Raw genomic sequence first — 17251 nt, forward strand, 5'->3', positions numbered from 1 at the left:
TTGTTGTTGCACCTACAGTAAGGCTCTCTGTATTGCTGAGGTATGCAAGCATCCCCACCAATGGCAAGGTCCATGGTTCATTATTTTGATATAATTTTCTGAGAATTCAAAATGGCAGCCTTTTCGTGGAGAAACAGGTTTACAAATGTTTGGGAGATAGTTGAACTTGAAAATACATTGTATTCCATACTACATTGAATATGATGGATGCAAAAAATTGAGGAATTTACAGTTAAAATATTTGTTCATTCTAGAAAAATAAGTTCATAAAGGATTTTAAAGTTAATTTTTTTAAGGTTTTGTTCACTATTTTTAGAATTTTTTTGAAAAGAAATAATTATTTATTGTACAATAAATCATCAACTATTTACACTCACTAAAATAAGTACAAATAAGTACATATAGATTAAATAGATGAGTAGAAAAAGTACAGCACTTCTGGCTCCAGTTTGCAATGTTAAACCATTCTGTATTTCATTTTTGTGGCTTCAGTGTTGCTTGCTGATTCTCATAAAGTTGCATATGGGGATACACACTATTCTCAATGGAACCCAGTGTGACTACACTTCTGATGTCCTTAAACAAAACCTAAGTTGAAGCAAGGCCCCAGGAGTAGACAACATTCCATTAGAACTAGTAATAGCCTTGGGAGAGCCAGCCCTGACCAAACACTACCATCTGGTGTGCAATATGTATGAGTTAGGCAAAATACCTTCAGACTTCAAGAGAAATATAATTCCACCCCAAAGAAAGCAGGTGTTGACAGGTGTGAAAATTATCGAACTATGAGTTTAATAAGTCAAGGCTGCAAAATACTGAAACAAATTCTTTACAGATGAATGGAAAAACGGGTACAAGGCAATGTTGGGGAAGATCAGTTTGGAACACGTGAGGCAATACTGACTCTATGATTTATCTTAGAAGATAAATTAAGGAAAGGCAAATATACATTTCTAGCATTTGTAGGCTTAGAGAAAGCTTTTGATAATGCTGACTGGAATACCCTCTTTCAAATTCTGAAGGTGGCAGGGTAATATACAGAAAGCAAAAGACTAGTTACAATTTGTACAGAAACCAGATAGCTGTTATAAGAGTCGAGGGGCATGAAAGGGAAGCAGAGGTTGGGATATAAAGGGTGTTCACAAATTTCCATAACAAAGTTCTAGAACTTGTAGAGGGGACTGAGTAGACAATATTTTGAACTGTAACCTAACACCAGATGGGCTGATGTCATTTGATGTTCATCTTACCTCTCTGACCTGTTTGAGCCTCATTCATGTGTCTGTGACTGTTTAATGACATCAATAGTGTAAGTCACACTGGGCTCCATTGAGAATAGTGTGTATCCCCATATGCAACTTTATGAGAATCAGCAAGCAACACTGAAGCCACAATAATGAAGTACCGAATGGTTTAACATTGCAAACTGGAGCCAGAAGTGCTGTACTTTTTCTACTCATTTATTTAATCTATATGTACTTATTTGTACTTATTTTAGTGAGTGTAAATTGATGATTTATTGTACAATAAATAATTATTTCTTTTCAAAAAAATTCTAAAAATAGTGAACAAAACTTTTAAAAAATTGTTAGACCAACATGGTTGATTATACACTTGCAGTATACACTGACATGATCCTTCTGTAGGATGAAGCACACAGTAACAGAAGAGCTGGTTGTTGCCTTTATCAAGATCATTATCTACAACATGTGACTACATTTGATACTCTTTTTACCTCAATTACACAATGGGTTTGAGGAAGGGGTATCTTCACTGTCAGCAGGCATGACTGTGGTACTCAAAGGAGGCACCGAATGCCCGAAGTGGAAGAGTCTATGCTGCATCACATTGAAGGGAACCCATCAATGAGTACACAAGCAGTTTCTTTGCTTATTAATGAGTGGAAATGTAAAACAAGTGATGTACTGGATCACACCTAACATAAGGGGCATTCAAATGAAATCCAGTCACTAGTGTAAAGTAACGGTAACAATTTTATTAACTCAAAACTGTAGTTATACACAGTAAACATACTCAAAAATAGTCACCAAAACTGTTTGCACATTTTTCCCAGTGTGACACTAGCCAGTCGATTCCATCCTTGAAGAAGCTAGTAGGCTGCTGGGATCCAGACCTGAACCCAGTCACAAACTTCGTTGTCTGTTGTGAATCGATGTCCATGAATAGCTTGTTTTAGAGGTCCAAACAAATGAAAGTCACAAGGTGAAAGGTCAGGACTGAATGATGGATGTTCCAACATTTACCACCAAAACTGCTGCAATGTTGTCTTCACCACATTGGCCGTTTGTGGGTGGACCTTATCATGCAGGAGGATAATGCCCACTGGACAACATGCCTCGGCGTTTCGACTTGATGGCTCATCCAAGGTTCCGTAAAGTGGCTTGGTAATGCTGGGCATTGATGGTGGTTCCCCATTCTAGGAACTTGACAGCAGTGGGCCCTTTTGGTCAAAAAAGGACATCATGACCGTACCAGAACTGGTGTGCATGGCCTTTGATTTATTTGGAGGTGGTGAAGGAGCATGTTTCCACTGCTTGCTCAGATGCTTGCTTTCCGGTTCAAAATGGTGACACCATGTTTCATCACCTGTGACAATACGTGACAGAAAACCATATTCCTCCTCACAATAACATTGCAGATGATTCAATGACAGTGCCACTATTAGAGTATAGCGCTGTTCAGCAGTCAGTTGGTGGGGAACCCACTGCGCATAGATTTTTCAAAAGTTCAAGTGTTGATGCATTATGGTGCAGGTGGTGCCCATGCTAATACCTAGTAACCAATGTATCTCATCCACGGTGATTCTGCAATTGTCCAAGGCTAAAGCATTCACTTCTGCAACGATTTTTGGTGTGATGAAACGATGAGCTTGTCCAAAATGAGCATCTTCTTCCAGTGACTTGTGCCCCTCAAGGAATCACTTGCACCATTCCACAACATTCAAATGACTCAGACTGTACTCACCATACACATCCTTCATCCACCGATACATTTCATGGCCTCCAACTCCCTTCGCCACCAAAAATCGAATCACTCCTCATTCTTACTGCTTACTCGTCTGCATGTTCGGTAGTGGACAATAACTTGTGTGACCACCTTCTCTTCGACATAAAATGACATTGGCACTATGCAACATCAAACGGTGCATACACATCAGTCTCTCTACCAGTAGATGGTGCCACGATACCCACAGATACATGGTTCCACCTTAGGTGTAAGCCAAAGGTAGACGCACTGACCAGGTTTCATTTGAATGAACCTCATACGTTACTCATTACCAACAGGTTTTCAGGTGGTTGTAGCATGGAAACAGTATGCTTTGGACATGGGTTCCTATTCAAAATATTATTCACTCATTCCTCTCAATAAGACCTAGAAGCTTGTAACAGGAATTTCCGAGCACCCTGTAGAAATTAGAGTCAGTGGCATTGAGAAACAGCTAAAACTGCTAAAATGAAACAAGGCTCTGAGGCCTAGTGAAATCCCTGTCAGATTCTTCAATGAGATAGTCACCATTTCAACTACACTACTGGCCATTAAAATTGCTACACCACAAAGATGATGTGCCACAGACGCGAAATTTAACTGACAGGAAGAAGATGCTGTGATATGCAAATGATTAGCTTTTCAGAGCATTCACACAAGGTTGACGCCGGTGGCAACATCTACAATGTGCTGACATGAGGAAAGTTTCCAACTGATTTCTCATACACAAACAGCAGTTCATTGGTGTTGCCTGGTGAAACGTTGTTGTGATGCCTCATGTAAGGAGGAGAAATGAGTACCATCAGGTTTCCGACTTTGATAAAGATCGGATTGTAGCCTATCACGATAGTGGTTTATCGTATCACGACATTGCTGCTCGTGTTGGTCGAGATCCAATGACTGTTAGCAGGATATGGAATCGGTGGGTTCAGGAGGGTAATACGGAATGCCGTGCTGGAACCCAACGGCCTCATATCACTAGCAGTCGAGATGACATGCATCTTATCTGCATGGCTGCAATGGTTCGTGCAGCCACATCTCAATCCCTGAGTCAACAGATGGGGACGTTTGCAAGACAACAACCATCTGCACGAACAGTTCGACGACGTTTACAGCAGCATGGACTATCAGCTTGGAGACCATGGCTGGGGTTACCCTTGAGTCTGTATCACAGTCAGGAGTGCCTGCGATGGTGTACTCAACAACGAACCTGGGTGCATGAATGGCAAAACGTCATTTTTTTGGATGAGTCCATGCTCTGTTCACAGCATCATGATGGTTGCATCCGTGTTTGGCGACATCACGGTGAATGCACACTGGAAGCATGTATTCGTCATCACCATACTGGCATATCACCCGGTGTGATGGTATGGGGTGCCATTGGTTACACATCTTGGTCACCTCTTGTTCGTATTGACAGCAATTTGAACAGTGGACATTACATTTCAGATGTGTTACGACCTGTGGCTCTACCCTTCATTCGATCCCTGTGAAACCCTACATTTCAGCAAGATAATGCACGACCGCATGTTACAGGTCCTGTACGGGCCTTTCTAGATACAGAAAATGTTTGACTGCTGCCCTGGTCAGCTCATTCTCCAGATATCTCATCAATTGAAAACGTCTGGTCAATGGTGGCCGAGCAACTGGCTCATCACAATATGCCAGTCACTACTCTTGATGAACTGTGGTGTCGTGTTGAAGCTGCATGGGCAGCTGTACCTGTACACGCTATCCAATCTCTGCCTGACTCAATGCCCAGGTGTATCAAGGCCTTTATTATGGCCAGAAGTGGTTGTTCTGGGTACTTATTTCTCAGGATCTATGCACCCAAATTGCGTGAAAATGTAATCACATCTCAGTTCTAGTATAATATATTTGTCCAATGAATACCTGTTTATCATCTGCATTTCTTCCTGGTGTAGCAATTTTAATGGCCAGTAGTGTATAATATGTCCCTTGAACAAAAAACTGTGTCCAATGATTGTAAGAATGCCCAAGTTGAAGGTGTCTACAAGAAGAGTAGGAGACGTGATCCACAAAACTGCTGCCTAATATCATTAACATCTATCTAACTGTTGTGAAATCTTAGAACATATTCTGAGTTGAAGCACAATGAGGCACCCCAAACAGAACAACATTATCAATGGCAACCAGCATGGATTCCAAAACCATTAGTCATACAAAATCATACTCAGGCATTTCTCACATGACATCCTGAAAGCCATTAATCAATGCAATTAAGGGGATTCTGTATTTCTTGACATCCAAACAGCAGCTGATATAGTACCAGACCAAGGCTTATTATTGAGAGTACAATCACATGAGGTATCAAATGAAAGTAGTGACTGTACTGGATTTTATGGTAGAGAGGACACAACATGTTATCTTGGATGAAGTATCACTGCTAAAAATAGAAGGAACTTCAGCCATTTACCAGAGAAATTCATTGAGACCCTGTTGTTCATATTGTATATTAATGACTTGGAAGAAAATATTAATAATAACTTCCCACAAAATTGTACTTATAAAGTTTCAGGGACCGGTATTACTTAAAGAATCTAGGAACATGTTGTTCTGCATGTATCAATCCCATGGAGACCACAAAGACAAGACTGAACTAATTACAGCAATAATAAGGCATTTAAACAGTCATTCTTGCCATACTTCAAATATGAATGGAATGAGGTGAAACTCTAATAATTGATACAATGGAAATTACCTTCTCCTGTGCACTTCAAAGTGATTTGCAGAATATGTATCTAGATGTAGGTTAAGTTTGAGATCAATTCAGTCACTTGAATATATTACTGTTAAATGTAAGCGACTATTGAATTTGCATTTGAGAAAAGAAGAAGAAATGAAAGGAACTCTTTCCAGAAATATACTTTTGAGCAATTAATTTACAAATATATTCTACTAATCTACAGTACTAACAAAGTAATGGTGACAGTGTGGGATGGGACAGAATTCACAAAATACCGGATAGGTTGAGAATATGTGGCCATGAAACTGCAGCTTACAGTTCACAGACTTTTGTTAGAGGACAGTCCACTCCTGTCCATATTGAGAGAGTATCCCAGATGCATCCAGTAATGTTGAAGTCAAGAGGCCTTATGGACTGTGCATGTAATCTCACATCTGCACATTACTTAAACCTTTTTTGATACAATTTTGAAGTGATAGGATGTGGTTAAGTACACAGTTTCCCAATGGAGAACTGTTCAAAATCAAGAACATGGACATGATATTCCTACAGGCCCCTGTATTATTCACTTGAAAGAAACAAAGGTAGTCATACAGTGTACCTATTCAATGTCTGCAATAATCTGCCAAATGAATACATCATCACAGGGCAGAACTGTAGTCTGTCGGTAAGAGTGACATGCTCAACAAAAATGTTCCCACAGATTACAAGAAGGGAAGTCTCATAGCATTACTTTTAAATTTCCATATTTGTTTTGCTACACCACCTTAAACCTATAAATTTCCTAATTGCCCTCATTCATTTAGATTTTGTTTTAACTATTGTTGAAATGTTCCTCTACTTACTGTGGTCTCAAAGGAAGTATTCATGGTCACAGTCCACATGCTTCAGGTGGACTGCAAAGTTTGCTATACAATGTAATTAGATCATCATAGGTGAAAGCAACTTTGTTTGGCAGACACCATGTGCTTTTCACAATCCTGTAGTTTGCTAATAGCTGTGAAATGATGCTTACCAGACTTTCTTAGTCTCCTGAGTAACATTAAGTAATTACAACTCCTACTCCACAGATATGAGCACTGTTGCACTCTCATTATTACTCCAGAAACATCTACAGCCATTGGACCAAAATATACTGTAGCTATGGTTCAACTGACTTTTGCCTCTATGGCGAGTGTTCTCATTGATTTTTCTGCCTATTATACAACTATTAATCACCAATGTTCAGAAAAGTTCCGACAATATTATAGGAAAATAAAGCTAATCAGCCTAAATAGGCAACAAAGAGAGCATTTCAGTTAGATGTCGTCTGGCCATGTCTTCCATAAATCCATTAGATGCCATTGTTCATTTTGTTAACACAGAAATTACATGCCACTATGATTCTGTCTTTTGTGTTGTCCTTAAAAGAAACTTTCTCCTACCAGGGTTACAAATGGTAAGCTATTTATTCTCTAATCTGCTTTGGAATTTCTGTGCATATACCTCCTACACTTCTTTTATTGCTTCTTCTGAGTATGATAAATCTATGTACTGGATCAAACCTAGAATCTGTATATTTGGAATCTTCTCTCTCAGTCTGTTTGCCAACTTTCTAATCATTTCTCACGTTTTGCAACCTTGACTTGCCATTATGTTATCTGCTCAGATTTTCTCTGTTATGTACTTTCTTCAAAGCTTCTGCTTCTGAAGAAAGTGTAAAGGTTTAAAATTTAGAAATATAATTTTTACCTCTGAAATTATGATAGCTTTGGTATCACCTCAAAGTGCTTAACCTTAAGAGACCAAGCCTCTGGATCCAATACAAGGCCATTCTACTTCCTTATTTCTATCTTTTTACATTGTTAACCATCCATGAAATGTACTAGGATATGTGAAAACATGTATATAAATATTTAATATTCAGAAATTGTCTCTGGGTTTATTATACTGGATATATAAACACTGTTAAACGTATCACATTATAAAGAAAGACTATTTACCTAACACTCCTTTTGTCCTCTGGAAATACATCAGCGATGTAACTGTTGGAACCTGCCAGTACTGAAATAAAGCCGCCACTCAAACCAAGAGGAATGGATGCAGGAAGGAAGTACTCTGGTGCCAAGTCTTTCTTCATTGACAATGCACCATAAATGATGTATGTAATACTATAGCCTGAAAAACAGTAATTAAGTTGCAGCATGCTTCTGTGAATATGTATACAGATAGCAAAGAATGGCATAGATCTCTTACAAAACAGTTATTATCACAGTTAAAAGTTTCAATGTTTGTATTATGTTTTCAAAAATTATTCTTTCATATCTTTACAGTCACGTATTTAACCTGCAGTGTGTAATATAGCAATTACTGCAGACAGACTCCTTTAAAAGTAGGGAATGAAAAACTGTGCCTGGTTTTTGGATTGGGATAATTTGGCAGAGAGTGTAAGTTGCAAGTTTGTTAGTTGCCAGAATAAGTGCCACTGAAATATTAAAAAGAGCTTAATGTGTAACAAATTTGATGTATATCATGATCAAGTGTGTACCGCGTGTTTTATTATCAAAAAAGTTTCTGAAAGAAGAAACAGTGTGGTGCAAAATTGAAATTGCATATGGAACAAGCACATCATTGTACCAACCGTGAGAGCAGAGATCTCAACTTTGCTACTGCAGGACATGTGCTGTAAAGGGTATAATGTGCATATTCTGTAAAACTATGTATCATTTTACATGAGTAAACATACATCCGAGATGGAAAACAATGGTGTTGCAAAAGTTGTAGCGTATATGACCCTGGGCAAAACAATAATGAAAGACTGCAAAGACGAAATCATTTCCATGCTGTTAGAAGATATTAATGCTTTAAAATATAAATATGACAATCTCAAGTAACAAAACAGTGAATATGATAATAAAAGAAACAGTGAATTGTTATTAGCTACTAATACTATGCCTTGGAGCAACAAATGTTATGGCAGATGTAAAAAATGCAGGAAAACCATTAAAAGTGGTATTGTATGTGTGAAGTGTGAGTCAAAATTTCACTTTCAATGTGCAGAGATAGACTCCTCGATGAAAGGAAATGAGAACTTTACAAAAACATCGTGTGTGTGTGTGTGTGTGTGTGTGTGTGTGTGTGTGTGTGTGTGTGTGTGTGTCTGAGTGTGTCTATATACACTCCTGGAAATTGAAATAAGAACACCGTGAATTCATTGTCCCAGGAAGGGGAAACTTTATTGACACATTCCTGGGGGCAGATACATCACATGATCACACTGACAGAACCACAGGCACATAGACACAGGCAACAGAGCATGCACAATGTCGGCACTAGTACAGTGTATATCCACCTTTCGCAGCAATGCAGGCTGCTATTCTCCCATGGAGACGATCGTAGAGATGCTGGATGTAGTCCTGTGGAACGGCTTGCCATGCCATTTCCACCTGGCGCCTCAGTTGGACCAGCGTTCGTGCTGGACGTGCAGACCGTGTGAGACGACGCTTCATCCAGTCCCAAACATGCTCAATGGGGGACAGATCCGGAGATCTTGCTGGCCAGGGTAGTTGACTTACACCTTCTAGAGCACGTTGGGTGGCACGGGATACATGCGGACGTGCACTGTCCTGTTGGAACAGCAAGTTACCTTGCCGGTCTAGGAATGGTAGAACGATGGGTTCGATGATGGTTTGGATGTACCATGCACTATTCAGTGTCCCCTCGACGATCACCAGTGGTGTACGGCCAGTGTAGGAGATCGCTCCCCACACCATGATGCCGGGTGTTGGCCCTGTGTGCCTCGGTCGTATGCAGTCCTGATTGTGGCGCTCACCTGCACGGCGCCAAACACGCATACAACCATCATTGGCACCAAGGCAGAAGCGACTCTCATCGCTGAAGATGACATGTCTCCATTCGTCCCTCCATTCACGCCTGTTGCGACATCACTGGAGGCGGGCTGCACGATGTTGGGGCGTGAGCGGAAGACGGCCTAACGGTGTGTGGGACCGGAGCCCAGCTTCATGGAGATGGTTGTGAACGGTCCTCGCCGATACCCCAGGAGCAACAGTGTCCCTAATTTGCTCGGAAGTGGCGGTGCGGTCCCCTACGGCACTGCGTAGGATCCTACGGTCTTGGCGTGCATCTGTGCATCGCTGCGGTCCGGTCCCAGGTCGACAGGCACATGCACCTTCCGCCGACCACTGGCAACAACATCGATGTACTGTGGAGACCTCACGCCCCACGTGTTGAGCAATTCGGCGGTACGTCCACCCGGCCTCCCGCATGCCCACTATACGCCCTCGCTCAAAGTCCGTCAACTGCACATACGGTTCACGTCCATGCTGTCGCGGCATGCTACCAGTGTTAAAGACTGCGATGGAGCTCCGTATGCCACGGCAAACTGGCTGACACTGACGGCGGCCGTGCACAAATGCTGCGCAGCTAGCGCCATTCGACGGCCAACACCGCGGTTCCTGGTGTGTCCGCTGTGCCGTGCGTGTGATCATTGCTTGTACAGCCCTCTCGCAGTGTCCGGAGCAAGTATGGTGGGTCTGACACACCGGTGTCAATGTGTTCTTTTTTCCATTTCCAGGAGTGTATATACAGGGTGAGTCACCTAACATTACCACTGGATATATTTCGTAAACCACATCAAATACTGACGAATCGATTCCACAGACCGAACGTGAGGAGAGGGGCTAGTGTAATTGGTTAATACAAACCACAAAAAAATTCACGGAAGTATGTTTTTTAACACAAACCTACATTATTTTAAATGGAACCCCGTTAGTTTTGTTAGCACATCTGGACATATAAACAAATACGTAATCAGTGCCATTTGTTGCATTGTAAAATGTTAATTACATCTGGAGATATTGTAACCTAAAGTTGACGCTTGAGTACCACTCCTCCACTGTTCGATCGTGTGTATCGGAGAGCACTGAATTACATAGGGATCCAAAGGGAACGGTGATGGACCTTAGGTACTGAAGAGACTGGAACAGCACATTATGTCTACATGCTAACACCTTTTTATTGGTCTTTTTCACTGACGCACATGTACATTACCATGAGGGGTGAGGTACATGTACACACGTGGTTTCCGTTTTCAATTACAGAGTGGAATAGAGTGTGTCCCGACATGTCAGGCCAATAGATGTTCAATGGGGTGGCCATCATTTGCTGCATACAATTGCAATCTCTGGCGTAATGAATGTCGTACACGCCGCAGTACATCTGGTGTAATGTCGCCGCAGGCTGCCACAATACGTTGTTTCATATCCTCTGGGGTTGTAGGCACATCATGGTCCACATTTTCCTTTAACGTACCCCACAGAAAGAAGTCCAGAGGTGTAAGATCAGGAGAACGGGCTGGCCAATTTATGTGTCCTCCACGCCCTATGAAACGCCCGTCGAACATCCTGTCAAGAGTCATCCTAGTGTTAATTGCGGAATGTGCAGGTGCACAATCATGCTGATACCACATACGTCGACACGTTTCCAATGGGACATTTTCAAGCAATGTTGGCAGATCATTCTGTAGAAATGCGATGTATGTTGCAGCTGTTTGGGCCCCTGCAATGAAGTGAGGACCAATGAGGTGGTCGCCAATGATTCCGCACCATACATTTACAGTCCATGGTCGCTGTCGCTCTACCTGTCTGAGCCAGTGAGGATTGTCCACGGACCAGTCAATGCATGTTCCGTAGATTCACTGCCCCGTGGTTTGTGAAACCCGCTTCATCGATAAACAGGTAGAACTGCAACGCATTCTCTGTTAATGCCCATTGACAGAATTGCACTCGATGATTAAAGTCATCGCCATGTAATTGCTGATGTAGCTACACATGAAACGGGTGAAAGCGGTGACGATGCAGTATGCGCATGACACTACTTTGACTCAGTCCACCGGCTCTCGCAACTGAACGTCGGAGGTTTCAAGCGTCAACTTTAGGTTACAATATCTCCGGATGTAATTAACATTTTACAGTGCAACAAATGGCACTGATTATGTATTTGTTTATATGTTCAGATGTGCTAACAAAACTAACGTGGTTCCATTTAAAAAAACGTAGGTTTGTGTTAAAAAACATACTTCTGTGCATTTTTGTATGGTTTGTATTAAACAATTTCACTAGCCCCTCTCCTCACGTTCGGTCTGTGGAATCAGTTTGTCAGTATTTGATGTGGTTTACGAAATATATCCAGCAGTAACGTTAGGTGATATATATATATATATATATATATATATATATATATATATGACACACACACACACCGGGGAAAATATATCTAAAAACAAAGATGATGTAACTTACCAAACGAAAGTGTTTTAAGGGAGAGGGTAAGGAGTCATTCCAATCCCGGGAGCGGAAAGACTTACCTTAGGGGGAAAGGACAGGTAAACACTCATGCACACACACTCATATCCATCCGCACATATACAGACACAGGCAGACGTATGTAAATGCTAAGAGGTTGGGCAGAGATGTCAGTCAAGGCAGAAGTACAGAGACAAAGATGTTGTTGAATGACAGGTGAGGTACGGCAGCAGCAACTTGAAATTAGTGGAGGTTGAGGCCTGATGGGTAACGGGAAGAGAGAATTGAAGGGCAAGTTCCCATCTCCAGAGTTCTGATAGGTTGGTGTCAGTGGAAAGTATTCAGATCACCCAGACGGTGTAACACTGTGCCAAGATGTGCTGGCCGTGCACCAAGGCATGTTTAGCCACAGGGTGATCCTCATTACCAACAAATACTGTCTGCCTGTGTCTGTTCATGCAAATGGACAGTTCGTTGCTGGTCATTCCCACATAGAAGGCTTCACTTCCTCATCCCCTCAAACCCAGAAACTCCCACACAAGAACCCCAAAAGTGCCCCACTTGTGACAGGATACTTTTCGGGACTGGATCAGACTCTGAATGTGGCTCTCCAGCAGGGATATGTCTTCTTCAAATCCTGCCCTGAAATGAGATCCATCCTTCATGAAATCCTCCCCTCTCCACCAATAGTGTCTTTCCGTCTTCCACCTAACCTTCGTAACCTCTTGGTTCATCCCTATGAAATCCCCAAACCACCTTCCCTACCCTCTGGCTTCTACCCTTGTAACTGCCCCTGGTGTAAGACCTGTCCCATGCACCCTCCCACCACCACCTACTCCAGTCCTGTAGGTGTACAGGATCAAAGGCACAGCCACGTGTGAAAGCACCCACGTGATTTACCAACTGACATGCCTACACTGTGAAGCCTTCTATGTGGAAATGACCAGCAACAAACTGTCCATTCACATGAGCGGACACAGGCAGACAGTGTTTGTTGGTAATGAGGATCACCCTGTGGCTAAACATGCCTTGGTGCTCGGCCAGCACATCTTGGCACAGTGTTACACCACCCGGGTTATATAGATACTTCCCACTGATACCAACCTATCAGAACTCTGGAGATGGGAACTTGCCCTTCAATATATTCTCTCTTCCTGTTACCCTCCAGGCCTCAACCTCCGCTAATTTCAAGTTGCTGCCACTCATACCTCACCTGTCATTCAACAACATCTTTGCCTCTGTACTTCTGCCTCGACTGACATTGACATCTCTGCCCAACCTCTTTGCATTTACATATGTCTGCCTGTGTCTGTATATGTGCGGATGGATATGTGTGTGTGTGTGTGTGTGTGTGTGTGTGTGTGTGTGTGTGTGTGCGGTGTATACCTGTTCTTTTTTCCCCTAAGGTAAGTCTTTCCGTTCCCGAGATTGGAATGACTCCATACCCTCTCCCTTAAAACCCACATCCTTTCGACTTTCCCTCCCCTTCCCTCTTTCCTGATGAGGCAACCTTGGGTTGCGAAAGCTTGAAATTTGTGTGTGTGTTTTTTAATGTCTCTATCAACATACCAACGCTTTCTCGTTTGGTAAGTTACAGCATCTTTATTATATATAGACACTCACACACTCACTGATGATGTTTGTAGCCAGCAACAAGAAATTAATCCAGAAAATCTGTGACATTTACAATCATAACACAGGACAGGGGAATAATTTCCACCAAGGGTCTGCAACTCTGACAAAAGTCCATAGGGCACTAATTGAGTCAGAAATAGAAGTATATAACAAGTTTACCATCAGCATAAAAAAAGGAAACTGATAACATGCAGGTATTCAAAAGGAAACTAAAAACATTCCTCAGAGAACAAACTTATTACAAAATGAATGAATTCCTAGAGTAATATGGCATCCTTGTGAATAAATATGGAGAAAAGAAAATTTTTTGCTTATGCCATTAAAACAAAATTATGTACTTATAATATAAATTATAGTGATAAAATGTAAATTTATTTATATCATAGGTTAAAATGTGTACTACCATTTATTATACTCTATTAACTATTCACCTGAACTTACTTATGTGATGAAGATAAAAATTTTGTGTTTTAGTTTAAATCATAATGACAAAATGCAAATTTCATTATTTATACGTGACACTGGAATAAAAATGTGTACTTCCATTCATTCTGCTATTTTAAGCATTAATTTGGACTTATACGAGTAAAATGCAGGTTTTAATATTGTCCACAGTCAATTGTTCATAGAAAATAAGTATTTGCATGATATATAAAATGCTCACATAATTTTGTATTATTTCACTTAACATGTCTATGTTACTACTACACCCTTTGTCCAATATGTAACCAACAGGACCAAATAAAAAATCAAATCAATCAAATAAATTGGAGCAGTAAGTTCCTTCCTTAGGGAGAAAACAATGATACGTTGAAGTAGGGTGGAAAGGATGGGTAATCACTCAGTCCCCAGGATGGGAGAGATCCATCTGTTGCAAAAGTGAGGAAAGACAGAGTTCACTTGGATTTGATCTCACTGAACAATATTTTTATGTAAACATTCCTGATCACTTTTTAAAACTACATTATTGCCATTTTATCTAAGGAAGGGTACCCAACTGTTGTTGCACACATTTTGAATCTATATAGTGTGTTGAATAACCAATACTGAAATATCAAACAATGGAAACTCCAGTTTAGAATACTGATGATTATAAAAAGAATAGATCACCACTCACTGCAAAGATGACACAGTGAGTTGCAGACATGTACAACAAAAAGTTTGTTACACACTATCAGCCAAAGCCTTCTTCAGAAATGAAAGGAACATATACAATACACATGTTCACACAAGCAGGCACACCTAACACACACATGACTGCCATTTTTGGTCACTCAGCAGGTGGGCTGGAGTAGCCAGAGATGGTGGTCATGTGTGCCTGAAGTGTGCCTGCTTGTGTGAATGTGTGTGTGTGTTTTCCTTTCTTTTTTGAAGAAGGCTTTGCCTGAAAGCTTAGTGAGTAACAGTCTTTTTGTTGTGCCTGTTTGCAACTAAAAGTGTCATCTTTACAGTGAGTAGCAATCTATCCTTTTCATAACTTCAGTATCGAAATGTGAATACGATGCAAATTAGAGCTGCTATGGGCAAGAAATGTAGGAGCTGCAACCTGTCAAATGTAGACTATGAGTACACATAGAGACAGGAAGCCTCATGCGGATTGGTCCAGATGTGGCTGAATACTATAGGTGGATGAGCAATTGCATTCAGTAATGAAAATTTGTACTTTAAAAGATATTGTTCATATTTGTAGCATTCATGTATAATTCCATGTTGTTTTTGCATTCCAGTGAACTGATCACATACCTCATTACTTATTCTTTCTTGTAGCACCTTCCTGTTGCTGTCATGTCATTTCAGCATCTTTTTGACATTTTGCAAAACTGTCTTGCTTTTTATTTGTCTTTCTTTTGACATTACAGTAGCAAATTTGACACATGGGGACATGTCTAGGGCTACTCCAGAAGAGCATCACTGTGGAGGATCATTACCTCTTGGCTGCTTCGTTCAGATTCTGTAGGTATTCACCACATAACCTTCAGCAAATTCTTTTGTATTCTTTGGTGATGGACAATATGAGGAACCACAGCTATTGTCACTGACATGTTATGTTGAACCATTTTCTGATGTCAGCCCATTTTCTAGCTATATCTCTGGATCATCCTCAAAATCACTCTCAGTATCATCTTCACTGGTGACTTTTTTTACCTTCCATAAGGGTACTATATTCTTCAACAACAATATCTTCATCAAATAGCCTTTTTTCAAATATACAAAGGGCGTTCAAAAAGTTTTGCACAATCACGTCTAATTTTTTGCAGGAGGAGAATGAAATTTTTTGTGAACATACTTGGAACATTTAGCTATAAGTTGGTGTATAAAAGTATTTTCTTTTATTTACAAGTGAGCCATAATGGACCATGAAGTAGATGTCAGGTTGCAACCACGTTGGTGATGGAGGTCCTCTTCAAGACCGGCGGTGACTCTGCCACATTAATCACAGGAAATTCTCCCTGTTTAAGGGGAAGACACAGTGGATTGCAGCAGTATCCAGTGATGGTTGCAGACGTTTAAAGAAGGTGATTTATCTCTAGTGGACAATCCACCATGTGGTAGACCATCGACGGCAGTGAGTGATATTAATAAGGCGACCATTGATCAAATCATCCAAAATGACAGATATGTGATGACATGACAGCTTGCTGAAATGACTCGTTTGTCATTGGGTAGTGTGGTATCACTGGTACAGTCACTAGGATAAAGAAAAATCTGTGCATGTTGGGTGCCTAGTTTATTGACAAGAGAAATGAAAACAATGAGGAAGAATGTGTGCGAGGTTCTCATGAAGACCTTTACTGAAGAGTGGAAACAGTGCTTTAACAGAGTCATTACCCAGCATGAAACATGGCTGTTTTTGTCTGAACCTGAGAGCAAAACCCAATCCATGGAGTGGCGTCATCTAGGTTCCCCTCAGAAAAAGAAACCAAGACTTTCATGAACAGCAGGCTGAAAGGTGACGGCCTCCTTCTTCTTGGGTCAGTGTGGTGTCATTTTCATTGAGTTTTTGGAACCTGGCTCCACAATTAACCGGGATTGTTACTGTTTGTGAATGCACAAGCTGCGATGTGCCATCAAGGCCCACAGACCACCGCTTCAGACTACACAATGACAATGCCAAACCCCATACAGCCCTTATGACGCAGGAGAAATTCAGGAAAATGGGTTGGAAAATTGTTCCTTATCCTCCCTACAGTCTGGACTTGGCGCCATTTGATTTTTACCTCAATTGTCATCTGAAGGCTCACCTGCACAGTAAAACATTTGATAGTGAGAAGGACTTTATTTCCTGTGTCAAGTGATGGTGTAAAAGTCAATCCCCAGAATTTTACCAAAGTGCGTTTATGTCATGGAAAGAACGTTGGGCCAGATGTGTCACAGCTGATGGAGGCTACATTGAGTAGGCTTAATGTTTAGCTAAAATGTTCTAAGTATGTTCACAAAACGTTTCTTTCTCCTCCTGCAAAAAATAAAAAAAATAGAGACAACTGTGCAAAACTTTTTGAATGCCCTTTGCATATTTGAAAACTATGCCATCTGCCCTAGCTGGCCTTTACCTAAAATACCGAAGAGATCCACCAACAACTTAATGATCATAGCCTATATG

The 17251-nt window shown here is 41.0% G+C and overlaps 1 protein-coding gene across 2 annotated transcripts in view; it reads right to left on the reverse strand.

Annotated features, from left to right (window-relative positions):
- The window catches only part of LOC126100159 (proton-coupled folate transporter-like), a 158711-nt gene that overhangs the window by 86956 nt on the left and 54504 nt on the right, over nt 1-17251 (reverse strand). For both annotated transcript variants that reach the window (XM_049910702.1, XM_049910701.1), the window contains one exon: nt 7696-7870. In XM_049910702.1, the coding sequence (XP_049766659.1) occupies nt 7696-7870 (175 nt within the window). The remainder of the gene's footprint in view (nt 1-7695; nt 7871-17251) is intronic.

Source organism: Schistocerca cancellata, chromosome 9 (genome assembly GCF_023864275.1).
Source record: "Schistocerca cancellata isolate TAMUIC-IGC-003103 chromosome 9, iqSchCanc2.1, whole genome shotgun sequence".
NCBI classification, from domain to species: domain Eukaryota; kingdom Metazoa; phylum Arthropoda; class Insecta; order Orthoptera; family Acrididae; genus Schistocerca; species Schistocerca cancellata.